The 16,045-nt window shown below is 45.9% G+C and overlaps 1 protein-coding gene across 4 annotated transcripts in view; it reads left to right on the top strand.

The window, feature by feature from the left end:
• The window catches only part of NARS2 (asparaginyl-tRNA synthetase 2, mitochondrial), a 73,950-nt gene that overhangs the window by 38,590 nt on the left and 19,315 nt on the right, over positions 1-16,045 (top strand). For all 4 annotated transcript variants that reach the window (XM_068140056.1, XM_068140038.1, XM_068140066.1 and 1 more), the window contains exon 7: positions 6,673-6,805. In XM_068140056.1, the coding sequence (XP_067996157.1) occupies positions 6,673-6,805 (133 nt within the window). The remainder of the gene's footprint in view (positions 1-6,672; positions 6,806-16,045) is intronic.

The following is a 16,045-nucleotide window of genomic DNA, read 5'->3' as shown; positions in this document are numbered from 1 at the left end:
TATTTATTTCTTCCCTTCTTAAGGGAAAGGACAACGAAGCTGACAAAGCTAAACTCCTTTGTGCTTTAGGGTCACCTTGCTCTCCTTTACTCCTCTGCTGACACCATAGAATGGTTTGGATTGGAAGGCACCTTTAAAGTCACCTAGTCCAACCCCCTTGTCCCTGGGTGAGAAGCTAAATTGTTTCTAGATGGGTTTTTTCCATGTACATTTAAGTGCATGTATGTGTGTGATGGGGAGGGTTGGTGGATAATGGTCCTGGGAAACATACTGTGTTGAAGGGTCACATGCTGTGAACATGAAATGAGCACATTTAGTTTGGCCAAAGATGAGATTTGCCACTCAGCTCAACTTTTCACTGCAGACCTCATCAGAGTAATTACTGTGTTTGTGTTTGTGCACAATACCTGTAGTATTTTGCGGTGAGAAGGAGGACACTGTACAGATGAATAGCTGCCTGTACTGGTGTGGTTTAGTGCTCAGCCCTGAGTCACAGCAACCATCTCCTGCCTCCAGCTTTGTCACTGCTGTGTGGTATGACCTTGGCATGGGCTATAAGCTGACTGTGCAGGGATTGCATCTTCTTGATTAATAGCCTTGCTCAGAGTTATATCCCCTTGGTCCAACAGCACAAATAAGTCTTTATTACCTCCGTAGCAGCTTGGAGTCCTGGCTCAGAAAAGGAGCACAATCCATTCTTGGCTTGAGAGCCATCACAACAATTAATTCTATTTGGATTGCAGTGTAAAAATTGCCAGTGAGGCAGAGACACTCAAGCCTACAAACTCTGCCTGGGTTTAATTAAAAGGATGATTTTAAGCAGCTTTGGATGCAGATAGTTTATACTTCTGTATTGGTTTCTATCACTCCCTCAACTTGTCAACAAGTTCAAATGAAGCGAGCTTTCATTCTGCATGACTTAAAACTCTCAGAGGCAGAGATGTTGCTGCTTTGGAAGAGGGTGTTAGTAGTGTCTGAAATAAGAATGAAAAAAGAGGGTGTTTCTCCCTTCCTGGCTGTTTCTAAGGTGGAGATCACAACTGCAGGCTCTGCAAGAGTGAGCCTTCACCAGGCAATTATTGGTGTGGAGGATGGCTGGGCTCCAGCAATGTATCCAAGCACTGCTCTCTGCATCCAAAGGGGCTTTTGGAGCCTACACCTAGAAGGTGGCTAAGCCCTTCACTGGGCTGGGGCAAGCATGCTCAGTGTTGCTCAGGACAGGACCCTGGCTTCTGCAGTGTTCCTGTGTGTCAGAGGGAATGCTGTGCTGGAGATATTCTCTTGGCCTCCACATTAAGCCCTCAGATTTTCCCAGGGAGCCAGGCAGAGCAAAATCCAGTCCCAGAAAGGGAGCAATTAATTAAAGCAGCTCTGTGCCTTCTTCTGGTGTCGACCCTGGCAGCGCCTGTGAACTGCATAAATGCACTCAGGCTTGCTGTCCAGAGCTCTGATCTGTGTGAAGCTGACTGCAAAGGGGACTCGTTTCAAAGCCTCTCTTGTGTTCTTTGCTAGCACGTACAAGGACAGTGCTACAGACATTACTGCTCTGCCTGTAATGGCTAAGAAGAAGGGCTCAACAGATTATTGGGCTTGCTTGTTCCCCTCCCCCTGCCCTGTGTGTGCTTTTGTTGGAGATGAAGAATTAGCACTACTGATAATTTATTTTTTTTTAAGACTTTTGTGTGCCCACAACCCCAACTGACCTAGGCACTTTTGGAGACTCCAGGCAGAATTTCCAGGTTATTTTTAAATGCTGGAAGTCTTGCAGTGGTCTGGGAATGTGAAATGATTGATTATTTACATTGCAGAGCAAAGAAGGCAGAGCCCTGGACTGAGGCTCCATTGTGCTAGGTGCTGAATGCACACAGAACAAAATGACTGGGTTTGCCCTCTGTACCATGAAATTGGAGCAGAGACAGCTCCCAACCCCTCTTTTCTAGTATATTTATACATGTTCAGTGCATCAAATCACAGATATGCTTTTTAATAGCAGATGAAGTACAAATAAAGGTCAGGTTTGTGTGGTGGACATTTGATTCATGGCTCAAAAGGCAGAGCACAGTAAACAGTGTATGGATGCCTGAATGAAAAAGAGTTGTTCACGCTTGGAGTTGATAAAGTGGCTGCATGTATTTTTAGCTGTGTTCCTCTGGCATGCCCAGGATCTCTGGCCAGTGCTGCATTGCCACTACCAGATGAGTTGTGTTTATTGTGCTCCTTTGATCACTTTGCCAACATGACATCTGGTTCGTTTCTCTTTGCCAGGGTCCTGGGATTGTGGTGAAGTTCTCACAGTTATTTGTATCTATCTTTTCTCTTTACTCTTAGCTTGAGAAATGCATGATTTCTCCTCCCCCTGCAGAGAAGGGTTTGTTTGGGAGTTTGAGTTGGGTTTTTTCCCCCTTCTTCCAAGGGGCAGGCAGGCAAATTCAGCCTGACACCAGTGATGTTCTCTACAGGCTATCACAAAGCCTTTATTCCTGCTGTTGCTGAGCATGCTTCAAATTTCAAGAGACCTTTAAAGTTCTCCTAGTCTGACCCCCCTGCAGTGAGCAGGGACGTGTTCCACTAGAGCAGGTTGCTCAGAGCCCTGTCCATCCTGATTTTGAATGTTTCCAGGGATGGGGCATCTACCACCTCTCTGTGCAACCCATGTCAGTGTATCACCACCCTCAGTGTGAAAAGTTATTTCCTTCTATCTAGTCTGAATATCTATCACCCCTTGTGCTGTTTCTACAGGCCCTGCTAAAAAGATTGCCCTCATCTTTCTTATAGGCCCCCTTTAAGTACTGAAACGTGGCAAAAAGGTCTCCCTGGAGCCTTCTCTTCTCCATGCTGAACAACCCCAATTAACTAAGCCTGACCTCACAGCACAGGGGTTCCAGCCTTCTGATCATTTCTGTGGCCTCCTCTGGACCTGCTCCAACGGGTTTATGTTATTCTTGTGTTGAGGACTCCAGAGCTGCACACAGCAGTGCAGGTGGAGGTCTCACCATGGTTCATTTTGTAGGTGTAGATGGTGCCCAGTATACTAATCAGAGAAGAATGATTCTAAGAGGATGCACAGAGCTGACAAAAGACTGAAGTTGTTTCCTGCAGTTGTTCTGCAGTTGGCCGCCTCAAAATCTCCATCTTGGGCACAGAGAGGCTTTATTCTTTCAGCACAAAATCAGTCTGTGACTGAAGTATTTAACTTCAGTTGACATCTTGGACCAATAAGGTGGTGGTTTTTATTTTTGGATATCTTGCAGCCTGCACCCCCTTGGAAGATGAGTAACCAGGTATGCTTGGGCTGTTAGTGAGTAGGAATTAAGAGCAGTTCAAAGTGCTCATGGTAGCATGCGTTGCTGGAGACTCTTATTTGCCACAGTAACCTACAGTAACTGAAGTGTCAGTGCCTGTGCTTGGACAACTGCTGAGGATCATAGAATGATCTGAGTCAGAAGGGACTTCCAAAGGTCATGTAGACCAACCCATCCCCCTGCAGTTAGCAGGGGCATCCTCAACTAGATCAGGTTGCCCTGAGTACTGTTGAGCCTCATCTTGAATGTCACCAGGGATGGGGCCCCAACCACCTCCATGCACAACCTGTTCCAGTGTTCCACCACCCTCATAGTAAAGAACTTTTCCCTAACATCCAATCTAAATCTGCTTTTCTCTAGTTTGAAGCCACTGCCCCTCATCCTATCATTACAGGCCTTTGTAAACAGTCTCTCTCCATCCTTCTTGTAGGTCCCTTCCAGGTACTGGTAGTTCATTATTAGGTCGCCCCAGAGCCTTCCTTCTCCAGGCTTAACACTCAGCAGAACCCAGACAACCTTCAGGCTGTCTTCATAGCAGAGCTGCTTCAACCCCCTGATCATTTTTCTGGCCCTCCTCTGGACCCACTCCATCAGGTCCATGTCCTTCTTGTCTCTGACTGAGGCCAGACTGTTGCTCTGTGGGACAGGATCTCCTGCTAGCCAGCTGGTGTCACACTTTAGTTCTGTTAATTTGAAGACTTCATGACAGCTAGAAATTAGAGATTTGCACCTCAAACTGAGGAGTCCTGAGTGGATACTTCAGCAATGGCATGTCATGTGTCCAGTCCTGGCCCAGTCACAATCTGAACTTTTGACTAAACTCATTTATTTAGGGCTTAATTTTTTCTCTAAATGCTTCAAAGTGAAACATTTTAGTGCTTCAAACCAAAATATTTTAGGACAAGTCTGAAGCACAGGCACAGGTAGAACAAGAACCTGCATTTCCTGTTTCCCTCTGCAAGCCAACCTCCAGGGCCTGGCAAGCAAAAGTTTTTGACCAGTTCTGCTTTAAACACCAAACAGTTTTGGCCAAGTGACTCATTGTTTCATATTTGTTGTTTGTATTGCTATAGCAGTGCAGGCTCTTAAGGTTTGGATCCAAGACCTTGTTGTGCCAGGTGTTGTATGAACATAGGAAAAAAAGGCAAAACACAAAAAGGGCTTGTGAGGAAGAATGTGTGTTTCTGTATGACCCAAGACAGCAGATGGCTGCAGATGGGGGAGCACAGGGAACTGATGAGATAATACTGACCTGTGCAGTGAGTAATAGTCTTGGTACATCACTTATCTAAACACTGCTGGGGTTTTATGGACACTATAGCAAAAGGCAGTTTGAAGTGGGCTGATCAAGTGACTGCAAAAGTTTACAGTAACATTGCACCAAGCAAAGAAAGCAGCAGGGGGGGAAGAGACATGCTGGAAATGATCATAGAATCATACAATAGTAGGGTTTAGAAGGGACTTCTGGAGGTTGCGTCCAATCCCCCTGCATCCAGACGGGTCTTGAAAGTCTCTAGAGAAGGAGACTCCACAACCTCTCTGGGCAGCCTGTTCCAGTGCTCTGTCACCATTACAGTTACAGAAGTTTTTCCTCATGCTGAAGTGGAACTTCCTGTATTCCAGTTTATACCCATTGCCCCTTATCCTATCACAAGATACCACTGAAAAGAGACTGTCCCCTTCTTCTTGACCCACCCTTCCAATATGTAGAAACATTAATAAGATCTCCTCTCAGTTTTCTCTTCTCCAGACTATACAGCTTTAGGTCTCTCAGCCTTAATGATGCTGGAGGAAAGATGTTTGCTGCAAAACCTGGTTAGTGTCATGGATGTTGTGGTCATGTAGGAGAGAGTGCAGGTATGGGGGCGGAAAGTGGATTTGTCATAGCAGGGACAGCAGAACCAGCAGAAAGAAGAGACCTGCAGTTAGACTATGTATTAAGTCTTGACCTGGAACTTTCCACTGCTGTGTTTACTACTAGCAACTCAAGGAAAAAGAAAGTGCTGTTTCTTTAGATCATAACCTTTAACCATCATGTGACATGAGGGAGCAGATGAGGGAAGCAGAATGTGTGTGTTCCTTTCTTTGCAGTGCAGATGCCTCCATAAGGGGCAAAGGGAAAATGCTGCTTTTTGTAGTGGTTTTTGTTTAAACTTAAGTTTAACAAAATTACCCTGTGCAGAAACTTCAACAAACATCTTCTTTAACTTGCAGACTGAGGTGCAAGTCAAGTGCCAACCCCAGCAATTAACACACATCCTTTCATGAGTTTTAAACTGTGCTTAATCTCTGCTGATCAGGTTCTTTCTTCTATGTGCTGGCTCCAGCTACAAATAATACCAAATTAAAGATGTACCAAGAAGCTGTCCAGACCATGGTTTTTTGCTAAAGAAGCTTGCTCTCTCCCTGTTAATGGTTTGCTTCCCATGCAGCATGAGAGGAAACACAGCTGTCATGGCATCTGTTTAGGAAGCTGTCGCTGGCTTGTGCATGTCCAGGAGCCCAAGTGCTCATTGCCCACAGTGTAAAAGGTATTGCTTGCAGTGCAGCTTCTCCACAGTAAAAATAAAGGTTCTAAAGGTGTGTTGCTGTTTGGTAAGAAGGTTCCTTACAAAGGAAGTGGAGGATCAAGAAGGTTGTTGTATCCTGTGTCACACAGCATGACCTGGCTGCAAAACAGGGGGGGTTATATTTAAATAGACTCTCCAGAAGCTTGCTGGAGAAATAGCTTCACAATAGGAAATGCATTGTTTGCCTCGGTGTTAAATGATATCCCAGCTGTGTTCTGTGCAGTAGGGACCCCTTGTAGCTGAACCGTTGTCAGCTGTGTGGAAGGAGCCCAGTTCTAGATCTCAGCAGTAAATTTGTGTCTTGCCACTAGAGGGGGACTGCAAGCCACGCACCGTGCATCATCCTGCTGGGCTTCACCAGCGCCTCTCAGTGCGATCAGCCAGCCCAGCAATTCTGGCAGCAGGACCTTCTCAGCTTTCTTGAGCTCTGGGATGTCACAGCAGCCGTAAAGGTCAGATCCTGCAGCCCAGCAAATATGAAGGGACATAGACAAGAGCATATGTATGATGTCTGGGTGCTCCTCCAATGAGCTCACTTATGCCCCAAGCACAAATGGTGCTCAGTGAAAGCTGAACAGGATTTGTACTAGCTCCCTGAGTCACAAAGAGGTGTGAACAACACCTCTCCATGTCTGGACAAAGGATTGGAACATCAGTGTACCCATCAGTGGCATTAATGTAGTCAAAGATTAAATGAACACAGGAGAGCTTCTAGCTCCTGGGAGAAAAGCGAGGGCTTTAAGTATAACAGACCCACTGGTGTACCAGGCCTGACCTACCTGTTCCTTCTCATCTTGCAGGGCTTTTACTCGTGTGTTTACCTTTGGGCCAACATTCCGAGCAGAAGACTCACAGAGTCGCCGGCACCTGGCAGAGTTCTATATGGTGGAGGCTGAGCTGTCCTTCACTGAAAGCCTCCAAGACATCATGCAGGTGGGTACACCAAGTGTCTATGCAGAACCAGTGCCAGAACTTCATCCTGCCTGAGCTGTGCTCCCTGCCCCTGACAGAGGTCACAGCTCCTCTCACCCTGTGTGAGCTGGGTATAGGTTGCACAGGCACTTCCCAAGGATGCGGCTTTGTTCAGCAGAGATGAAACTGCAGAGGGTATTTGGAAAGGAAGATAGAGGTGCAAACGCAACCCTCCTCTGGGTGGGAGGCTGCACGGTTGCTATATTGCCAGGAAATGTGTAAATGTGCTTGACTGGCACTAATGAAAGTGGCACTTTCCCCTTCAAACCTTCAGCATCTCTCCAGTGAATCTAAGCAGTATTAATCAGCATGTCACTTGGTGTGCTCTGTAAAGAGCTCCTTGAAAGCTACATTGAAATCTCAAGTAGAAACAACAGTTCCTGGCATGCACTATTGACTGTGGCTTTAACAGAAGACTGAAAGAACTCCTTAGTCAGCTAGCTTTTGATTTTTCAGGGTTGACCTCTCAGTTGCAGTCTAACCACATGATGGATACTAATGCATCTCACTAGTCTCAGCATATAAGGCAGCTTATGCCCAGTAATACTTGTGAATAAACATCCACACGCACTCTCATATATCAGATAAGCTTCTTAGAAGGCTGTTGGAGAAACAGTTTTAAAAAGAGAAAGACCTGAGGCACTGGCTACAGATTTATCAAATAACATCCAGGTGGTAGTTTCTTCAGCCTGGATCATACACAGTCTGCTGAGTCAGTGCAGCCTGACAGCAGAGCTGACATACTCTGTCTCCTCTGTGTCCTGCTTCTGCATCTTGAATGTCTGGGTGGCAGTGGGCTATGTGGACTGACCTGTGGAGAATCTCTGTGCCCCATCATTAATAGCATCCTGCTCTTTCTTTTGGCTCTCCTTTTCTCCAGAAGAACTTTGTGTATTCTCAGAGCATAGCATGTGTGTATGTTTATACCTTCTGAGTTCCCTGTTTCTCTGGGTGACCAGGAGCTGATTGAAATCTTCACTGCTTTTATCCACTGTAATAAGCAGGATCTCATTAAGTCTTGTTAAGTGATGTTTGAGCCCTTGAACACAGCATGAACACATCTCTACTCTTGTGCTGAGAACCCTAATTCCTTGGCTTTTGAAGTACAGCCAGCCAGTTCAGACAATCTAGAGAATTAGATTTCAGAACTGGTCTGGAATGTGCAGGGCTTGAAAAGAAAAACTTCCCCCTTCAGTTTGGCTTTTGTTGTTAAATATCTTGAGAAGTCTCCATTTGTACTTTCCTCTTCACTTCTTCCCTCTGTCCCGAAGTCTTTGATAAGCATCTTTCCCCATGACAGAAAGTCACCCAGAAGCCATCATGTTATACTCCTCACATCGAGTCCACATTGCAGCATGCTTCACTTTTGTGATGTTCTCATTGCAAAAGTGGAGTTCCCCTTTTGTTTATTTTTAAATCATTGGGCAATCTCTTTTTTTTTAAAGCAAAAACAAGCAGCTGACCACTGCTCTAAAGCCTGAGTTAAGTTGCTTTTTTTTTTCCCCACATAACTGACCTAAATTCCCTGTTCTCTGCCCGTTGGACAATTTATCTGTTTGTCATCATCTGCAAGTTCTTTGTTTGGCGCAAAACGCCCAGTTGAAAACCTTGGGGGCTCTTAGCCAGGGTTAGCATCTGAACTTTGTCCTCACATAAAGAGCTGGATTGTTTAACATTTATTTTTAAAGTTGGTATTCAGCATTTGGACTGAATACCTCCATCTTCAGCGAGTTAGTGTGCTGGGAATGCTCAGCTGCTTCAGGGTGTTCTTGAAGTATTTGCTTGTACACTATTGAAGAAGAGCCTTGCTCTAAAGATGTGCATGTTTACAGCTCTCTGGTGAGGCTTGGGCTCTGTCTCTCAGCCAAAGCTCCAAAAGAAACATAGTTTCCCTTAGAAAATAGAAGGAAAATGATTTAGTAACAAAGTTACATGTATTTGGGAGCAAAGGGCTTGAAATCCTGGAGCAACAGTCCTTTTTTCCCTGCTGTAATTGTGCAGAGTAGCACTCAGTTATTCCTAAATTAGCTGCACAGTTCTTGTGAAGTCTCATTCATCATTGGTCATGCAATCTAAATTTCTGTTCTGTGCCAAAACATGGTTTAGTGCTATAAAGAAGCTTCAACTCTCGCAGCCCTGGTTTCACAATACTTTCTGTGGAAAGTCCCCTGTGCTTGGTGCAGTACTGGATGCTGCAAAGCTGGGTGATAGTATTGCTACTGTAGTGTACAGGGTATCTGTATGTACCTAAAGAGAGGCCTCTGTGGCCTCTTTCCATGACGGTCTAGTCAAGAAGTTAAGTCGCCCCAAGGCACTTTCCCTCCAAACTGGATGAGAAAGAGAGGGAGTTATTGAGAGAGGTCCAATTGGTATGGAAGTGTCTGGACTTACTAGAGCCATTTCCTCTCCAATCCCTGAATTGGAATTCCCAGTTCTCTATCTGTTGTCGGAGATGCCTGCTGCCACCCTCCCCCTTTCTCTTCAGTGCTGTGTTATGTAGCCATTTTTGTATGTTATTCTCTCTTGGTTTTTGTTCCACTGCCTTGGCGGTGCAGTGGATGTGGATGTTCCTGTTTCATTCATGACACTAATGGGGTCTCAAAGAGCCCATATGATGGCAGTAGTCATTGAATTTCATCAAATGGATGTACACAACCATGCTTTTAAAAAATTATTTAGGCTGTAAAGTTAGGAAATGCCTGAAGGGAGTTTTCCTGAGGGTGTTTTTGGCATGTCACACACAGTGTTATTCTTTCTTAACAAGATCCCATACTAGCACCACTGTCTCTTTAAGAGATGGAAAATGCATCTCTTTAAAGAGGGTGAAGACAATTTAACACACAGAATTTGAGCTCTGTCCTGAGGGCAGCAGTATTGTCTTCCATTGGTTATGTACTTGATCAAAATTAATCTGCTGTCATTACAGCCCAGTGACATGGAGCAATAATACCTCTCTTTTACAGAAGGGAGTTCAGGCATGAAATGAAATCAGCAGTAGCACTGATTTTGGGTGTCAGGTTCAGGGACCTTATATCTGAAACAGAGATGTGGTTTGACTTCCAAAATAGTTTGCATTCAGAATACTTTCTGTCTTTAGTGCCAAGGCTGAGACAGTTGGTCAAATCTGGCTGCACTCTCAAGGCAGCAAACACTGGTAACCACATAGGGAAGATCTTTTCCAAGTATCTTGTGCAGCATAAGGACATTGGGGTTTCTACAGGGCTGTAGGTTCCTTCCCTGGAGTGACATCCAGCTGCTATAGCTGAAGCTCCTTCTGTTTCCTAACTTCCATCAGCATTTCTTGCTCAGCTTTCATGGCCAGCAAAGCAGTAGTCTGACAGACAAGTCTTCTTCCTTTCGAAACAGCAGTCTCTCTCCATAGTGGGTCCTAGGCTGTTGGTCATAGTTTTATAGTTTCATTCAGCGTTGGAAGGGACCACAAGGATCATCTAGTTCCAACCCCCCTGCCATGGGCAGGGACACCCCACACTAGATCAGGCTGGCCAGAGCCTCATCCAGCCTGCTCTTAAACACCCCCAGGGACTGGGCCTCAGCCACCTCCCTGGACAACCCATTCCAGGGTTTCACCACTCTCATGGTGAAGAACCTCCTCCTCACATCCAGCCTCAATCTCCCCACCTCCTGCTTCATTCCATTCCCCCTAGTCCTGTCACTACCTGAGATCCTGAGAAGTCCTTCCCCAGCCTTCCTGTAGGCCCCCTTCAGATACTGGAAGGCCACAATTAGGTCACCTGGGAGCCTTCTCTTCTCCAGACTGAACAGCCCCAACTCCTTCAGTCTGCCCTCATAGGAGAGGTGCTCCAGCCCTCTGATCATCCTCGTGGCCCTTCTCTGGACACGCTCCAGCACCTGCACATCCCTCTTGTAATAGGGGCTCCAGAACTGGACACAGTACTCCAGGTGGGGTCTCACCAGGGCTGAGTAGAGGGGGAGGATCACCTCCCTCGACCTGCTGGCCACACTTCTCCTGATGCAGCCCAGGATTTGATTGGCTTTGCGGGCTGCAAGTGCACACTGAGAGCTCATGTTGAGCTTCTTGTCCACCAGCACCCCCAAGTCTCTCTCCTCAGGGCTACTTTCCAGCCAGTCACTGCCCAGCCTGTATTTGTGCCTGGGATTGCCTCGACCCAGATGCAGGACCCTGCACTTGCTCTTATTGAACCTCATGAGGTTGGCTTGTGCCCACCTCTCCAGCCTGTCAAGGTCCCTCTGGATGGCCTCCCTTCCCTCCAGCGTGTCTGCTGCACCACACAGCTTGGTGTCATCAGCAAACTTGCTGAGGGTGCACTCAATGCCACTGTCCATGTCCCCCACAAAGATGTTGAACAAGACAGGTCCCAGGACTGATCCCTGAGGGACTCCGCTTGTCACTGGCCTCCACTGGGACATGGAGCCATTGACAGCCACTCTTTGGGTGCGGCCATCAAGCCAGTTCCTTATCCATCTAGTGGTCCACCCATCAAACCCATGTGTCACCAGTTTGGAGACCAGGATGTGGTGTGGGACAGTGTCGAAGGCTTTGCTCAGGTCCAGGTAAACGACATCAGTTGCTCGCCCCTCAGCTATTAATTTTGTCACCTGCTCATAGAAGGCCACCAGGTTGGTCAGGCAGGATTTGCCCTTGGCAAAGCCATGCTGACTGTTCCAAATCACCTCTTCACTATTCTTTTGAGCGAGTAGTGACTCCAGGAGGATCTGCTCCATGATCTTTCCAGGCACAGAGGTGAGACTGACTGGCCTGTAGTTCCCTGGTTCCTCCTTCTTACCCTTTTTGAAGATGGGGGCAATGTTTCCCCTTTTCCAGTCTGTGGGGACTTCCCCAGACTGCCATGACTTTTGAAATATAATAGAGAGGGGTTTAGCAACCTCATCTGCCAGTTCTCTCAGCACCCGTGGGTGTATCCCGTCGGGTCCCATGGACTTGAACACTTTCAGGTTCTTCAGATGATCACGAACCTGATCTGCACTTACAATGGGCAGTTCTTCCTCCCCGTCCCTGGCTTTGACTTCCATAACATCAGGAGTGTGGCTAGAGGCCCTTGCAGTGAAGACTGAGGTAAAGAAGTTATTAAGTCCCTCAGCCTTTTCCTCATCACTTGTGACCATGTCACCATTTTCCTTTCTGAGGGGGCCCACACCTTCCCTAGGCTTCTTCTTCCCATTAATATACCTGTGAAAGTTCTTAGTGTTCCCTTTAATCTCCCTGGCTAGATTCAATTCAAACTCTGCTTTGGCTTTCCTAACCAGGACTCTTGCTGCTCGGGCAGCTTCCTTATATTCCCCCTGTTCTACCTGTCCTTCTCTCCACTTCCTGTAGAATTTCCTTTTAAGTAATAGAGCTGAAGGAAAGGACTTTATGGGTGAGACCAGATGCAGATGTCCCCTCTGTGTGTGTGTGTATGTGCACACATCTGTGGTGTGTGGGAGCAAGCATGAAGGCAAGGAGTAATGATCCACTTGATGAATGTTTCCTATTTAAATACCCTGTGATAGGCGCTGTATCCATATGCATGCCCCATGTAGATACATAAAGAAAAATCCTTCTGAATGTCTCCTATGTCATGAAAACACTGATTTGAACCCTCCTTGTAGTGCACTGCACCTTCAATTGCTGCTGCTACCATTTACTGCTGTTCTGTTGATGATTTCTTCTGTTTCAACTCTGGTCATAACTTTATTTGGGCAGAGGATAAGTTGCAACATCAAAATATCCAAGTTAAAATTAAACAATACAGTTGGGAGCTGCTTCTAATCAAAATTGAACAGTTTGTATAAAGTTTCGCATCACCATCGGGGAAGGCCAAGACCAATACTGCTGAACTTCCTAGAAAGGTGAAAATCGAGACAGAAAGGCTGGAATGGATGAGAGAGAAGGAAAAACTTCTACCTCTTTCCTCCTCACCTGGCTTCTTACCAGCACCACTTTTGCATTTCCATTACCATAGAATCACAGAATGGTTTGGATTGGAAGGGACCTTAAAGGTCATCCATGTTCCCACCCCCCTGCCATGGGCAGGGGCACCTTCCACCAGACCAGGTTGCACAAGGCCTCATCCCACCTGGCCTTGGAACACCTCCAGGAAGTGGACACCCACGACCTCCCTGGACAGGCTATTCCAGTGTCTCATCACCCTTAACTGTAAAGAATTGAATGATGAAGCAACCAAATTAATGGGCTGTTGGACATCAGGAGTCCCACCTCTGCAATGAGCTACTTGTAGTGATTCCATTGTCTTTCTCTCTGAGTAAAGTCTCCTGCCAAACATGTTTCCTTCAGAATACCTTCAAACCAGTCACTTTGCATGTGTTTCCAGTCCATGTGTTCCCTCAGGCCAGCAAGAGAGTTGTTGTGCTTCTCTGCTCATTTTTCTTATGGTCTGCTTTCCAGTTCTTCATTATATTATCTGCTTAAAGCTGTTAAGTTCTCAGTTCAAGAGTTGTGTGGTGGTTTTAGGCTGTGTCTGTAAAGTTTAGTTCCAGATTTTGAGCAGAAAAGTAGAAAAATATGAATAAATCACTATTGGGTGTAAAAAGGAAAACAAAATATTATTCTAAACAGATTCATTGGATAAATATCTAGAATAAGACTGGCTGTACCTAAACAATTTTTTCTTCTTTCCTGATCTCTGCTGTTTTGCTTTGCTTGGGAGAGATTAACGTGCTTGTTGGCTGGCCTTGGCTGAAATTGCTTAGTTAAGTCCAAGCCACTGCTTTCTCTCTGCTTCTCTCTCTCTTGAGAGACACAGGGGGCAGGGGGACAGTGGAATGGCTTCCCTGGTCTCTGACCAGGGGGAGTTTCATGTTGTTTACTAATTGTAAATACCTGTATAATATTGTAAATACTGTATATTTTGTTCATATTCATTGCATTCCATTGTACAGTGTAGTTCTTGCTTGTAAATACAGCTTCATTTGCTTCTAACTGAGTTGGTCTGGCAAAGTTAATGCTGGTGGGGAAACTTCAACCCACCATCTTTTTACCCCCTTTTCTTTTTTCCTTCCACTGTTTGTTCCTGGTTCATTTGGCATATGGAATGGAATGGAATGGAATGGAATGGAATGGAATGGAATGGAATGGAATGGAATGGAATGGAATGGAATGGAATGGAATGGAATGGAATGGAATGGAATGGAATGGACCAGGTTGGAAGAGACCTTTAAGATCATTGTGTCCAACCTATCATCCAACAACACCTAATCAACTAAACCATACAACCAAGCACCCCATCAAGTCTTCTTGAACACCTCCAATGATGGGGACTCCACCACCACCCTGGGCAGCACATTCCAATGGGCAATCACTCTCTCTATGTAGAACTTCTTCCTAACATCCAGCCTAAACCTTCCCTGGTGCAGCTTGAGACTGTGTCCTCTTGTTCTGGTGCTGATTGCCTGGGAGAAGAGACCAACTTCCGCCTGTCTACAGCCTCCCTTCAGGTAGTTGTAGAGGGTAATAAGGTCTCCCTGAGCCTCCTCTTCTCCAGGCTAAGCAACCCCAGCTCCCTCAGTCTCTCCTCATAGGGCTTTTGTTCCAAGCCCCTCACCAACTTCCTTGCCCTTCTCTGGACACGTTCCAGCAAGTCAACATCCTTCCTAAACTGAGGGGCCCAGAACTGGACACAGGACTCAAGGTGTGGCCTAACCAGTGCAGTGTACAGGGCCAGAATGACCTCCCTGCTCCTGCTGGCCACACTGTTCCTCATGCAGGCCAGGATGCCATTGGCCCTCTTGGCTGCTGGGGCACACTGCAGGCTCATGTTCAGCCTACCATCGACCAGTACCCCCAGGTCCCTCTCTGCCTGGCTGCTCTCAGGCGACTCTGACCCCAGCCTGTAGCACTGCATGGGGTTGCTGTGGCCAATGTGCAGCACCCGGCCCTTACAAGAGCAGGGAGGAAGCCAATGCATGACCCACGTGTCTTTTTTTTTTGGCCAGGCTAAAACCTCAGTCTCAAACCTGGAAATATTTCTCAGATTGTTTTTCCCATACCACCCACATCTTTTTTTCCACAAGAGGAAGCTGCTTATGTTGAATGCTGTGGGAACTTAATTGTTACTTTATCGCACAGTGAGGGGGGGCAGGGAGGGAAAAAAAAATTGCTAATTAACCAACATGGTTTTCTGAAACCAGATGCTACTTTCATTTTCTGGAAAGAGGAAGCTTAATGTAAAATCCCTTCGTCCCTGCCTGGTGAAACCAGATGAGTTGCCAAGAAGTTTTCTAATTTTATTTGCATAAGCCCTTTTCTAACCACTTTGAAGAATGTTCAAAGCTGGCTGTTTGGTTGTTTGCCACTCAGCAGCAGGAATGCTTGCTTTTCATTTCCTCCATGTTTGAGAAGCAGTTGGGATAAAACCATTCATCTGCATATGATAATGCTGTTCCTCTGGTTGGCTCATCCCTTCTGAAAAAAAGAGGGCCCAGATTGATGCAGGAGGCTGGTGGGATGCAGAAATTGTTTGTCAGTGCAGAGCTTCATCAGTTTGGAACAGGCAAAGAACGGGAGAAGTTGAACAATGTGCCTGAAATCTTGTCTTGGTGTCATAGATGAATATGTTTGACACAATTTCATTTATCAGCAATTCAAGATTTATTAACAAAGTGGGATAAATCAAAGGCTGATTTTAGCAGCACTTACTGTAACAAGTGATGTAGTAAAACAGTGACTTAATTACAGGTTCAAGGATGACAAGATGACAACTTACTACAATGTTTCTCCAGCCAAAGCATCCATAAACACAAAGCATACAGACACAGAAATATTTGACCAGTGTAATATGTAAATGCTCACACAAGCAAATGCATGAAATCAAATGCCTGGAAGGGTAGAGAGGTGGGTAAAAGTGACTAGCCCATAATAAAAAATTTCCCTCTTTGAGTTTAAATACTCACAATGCATCAGCATTTCTCAGTGAGCAGGAGTTGAGTCTCAAAGAGTTAATCTCACCCAGACCTTGTGTCAGCTTTGCCATTACAGGTCCTAAGAGGCATTCTAGCTGAGTTGAGTGCTGGATGCAGCCTGGTGTGATCCAGGAGAGCTAAAAGGGTCTCATTTTTGGATCACTTTTTGTAGGGTCTGAGTTAATTGCCTTTTTTGTCAGGTGCTTTTCCATTTTGGCTTCTCTTAAATATTGCAGTATTCTGGTTTGTGTAAGTCTCAGACTCAAGGGTCCTGGTACT

This window comes from Melanerpes formicivorus, unplaced genomic scaffold (genome assembly GCF_026170545.1).
Source record: "Melanerpes formicivorus ecotype bairdi unplaced genomic scaffold, bMelFor1.0.p_v2 SCAF_1, whole genome shotgun sequence".
NCBI classification, from domain to species: Eukaryota; Metazoa; Chordata; class Aves; order Piciformes; family Picidae; genus Melanerpes; species Melanerpes formicivorus.
Note: the sequence above shows the minus strand (reverse complement) of the source record. Positions and strands in the feature narration are given on the sequence as shown.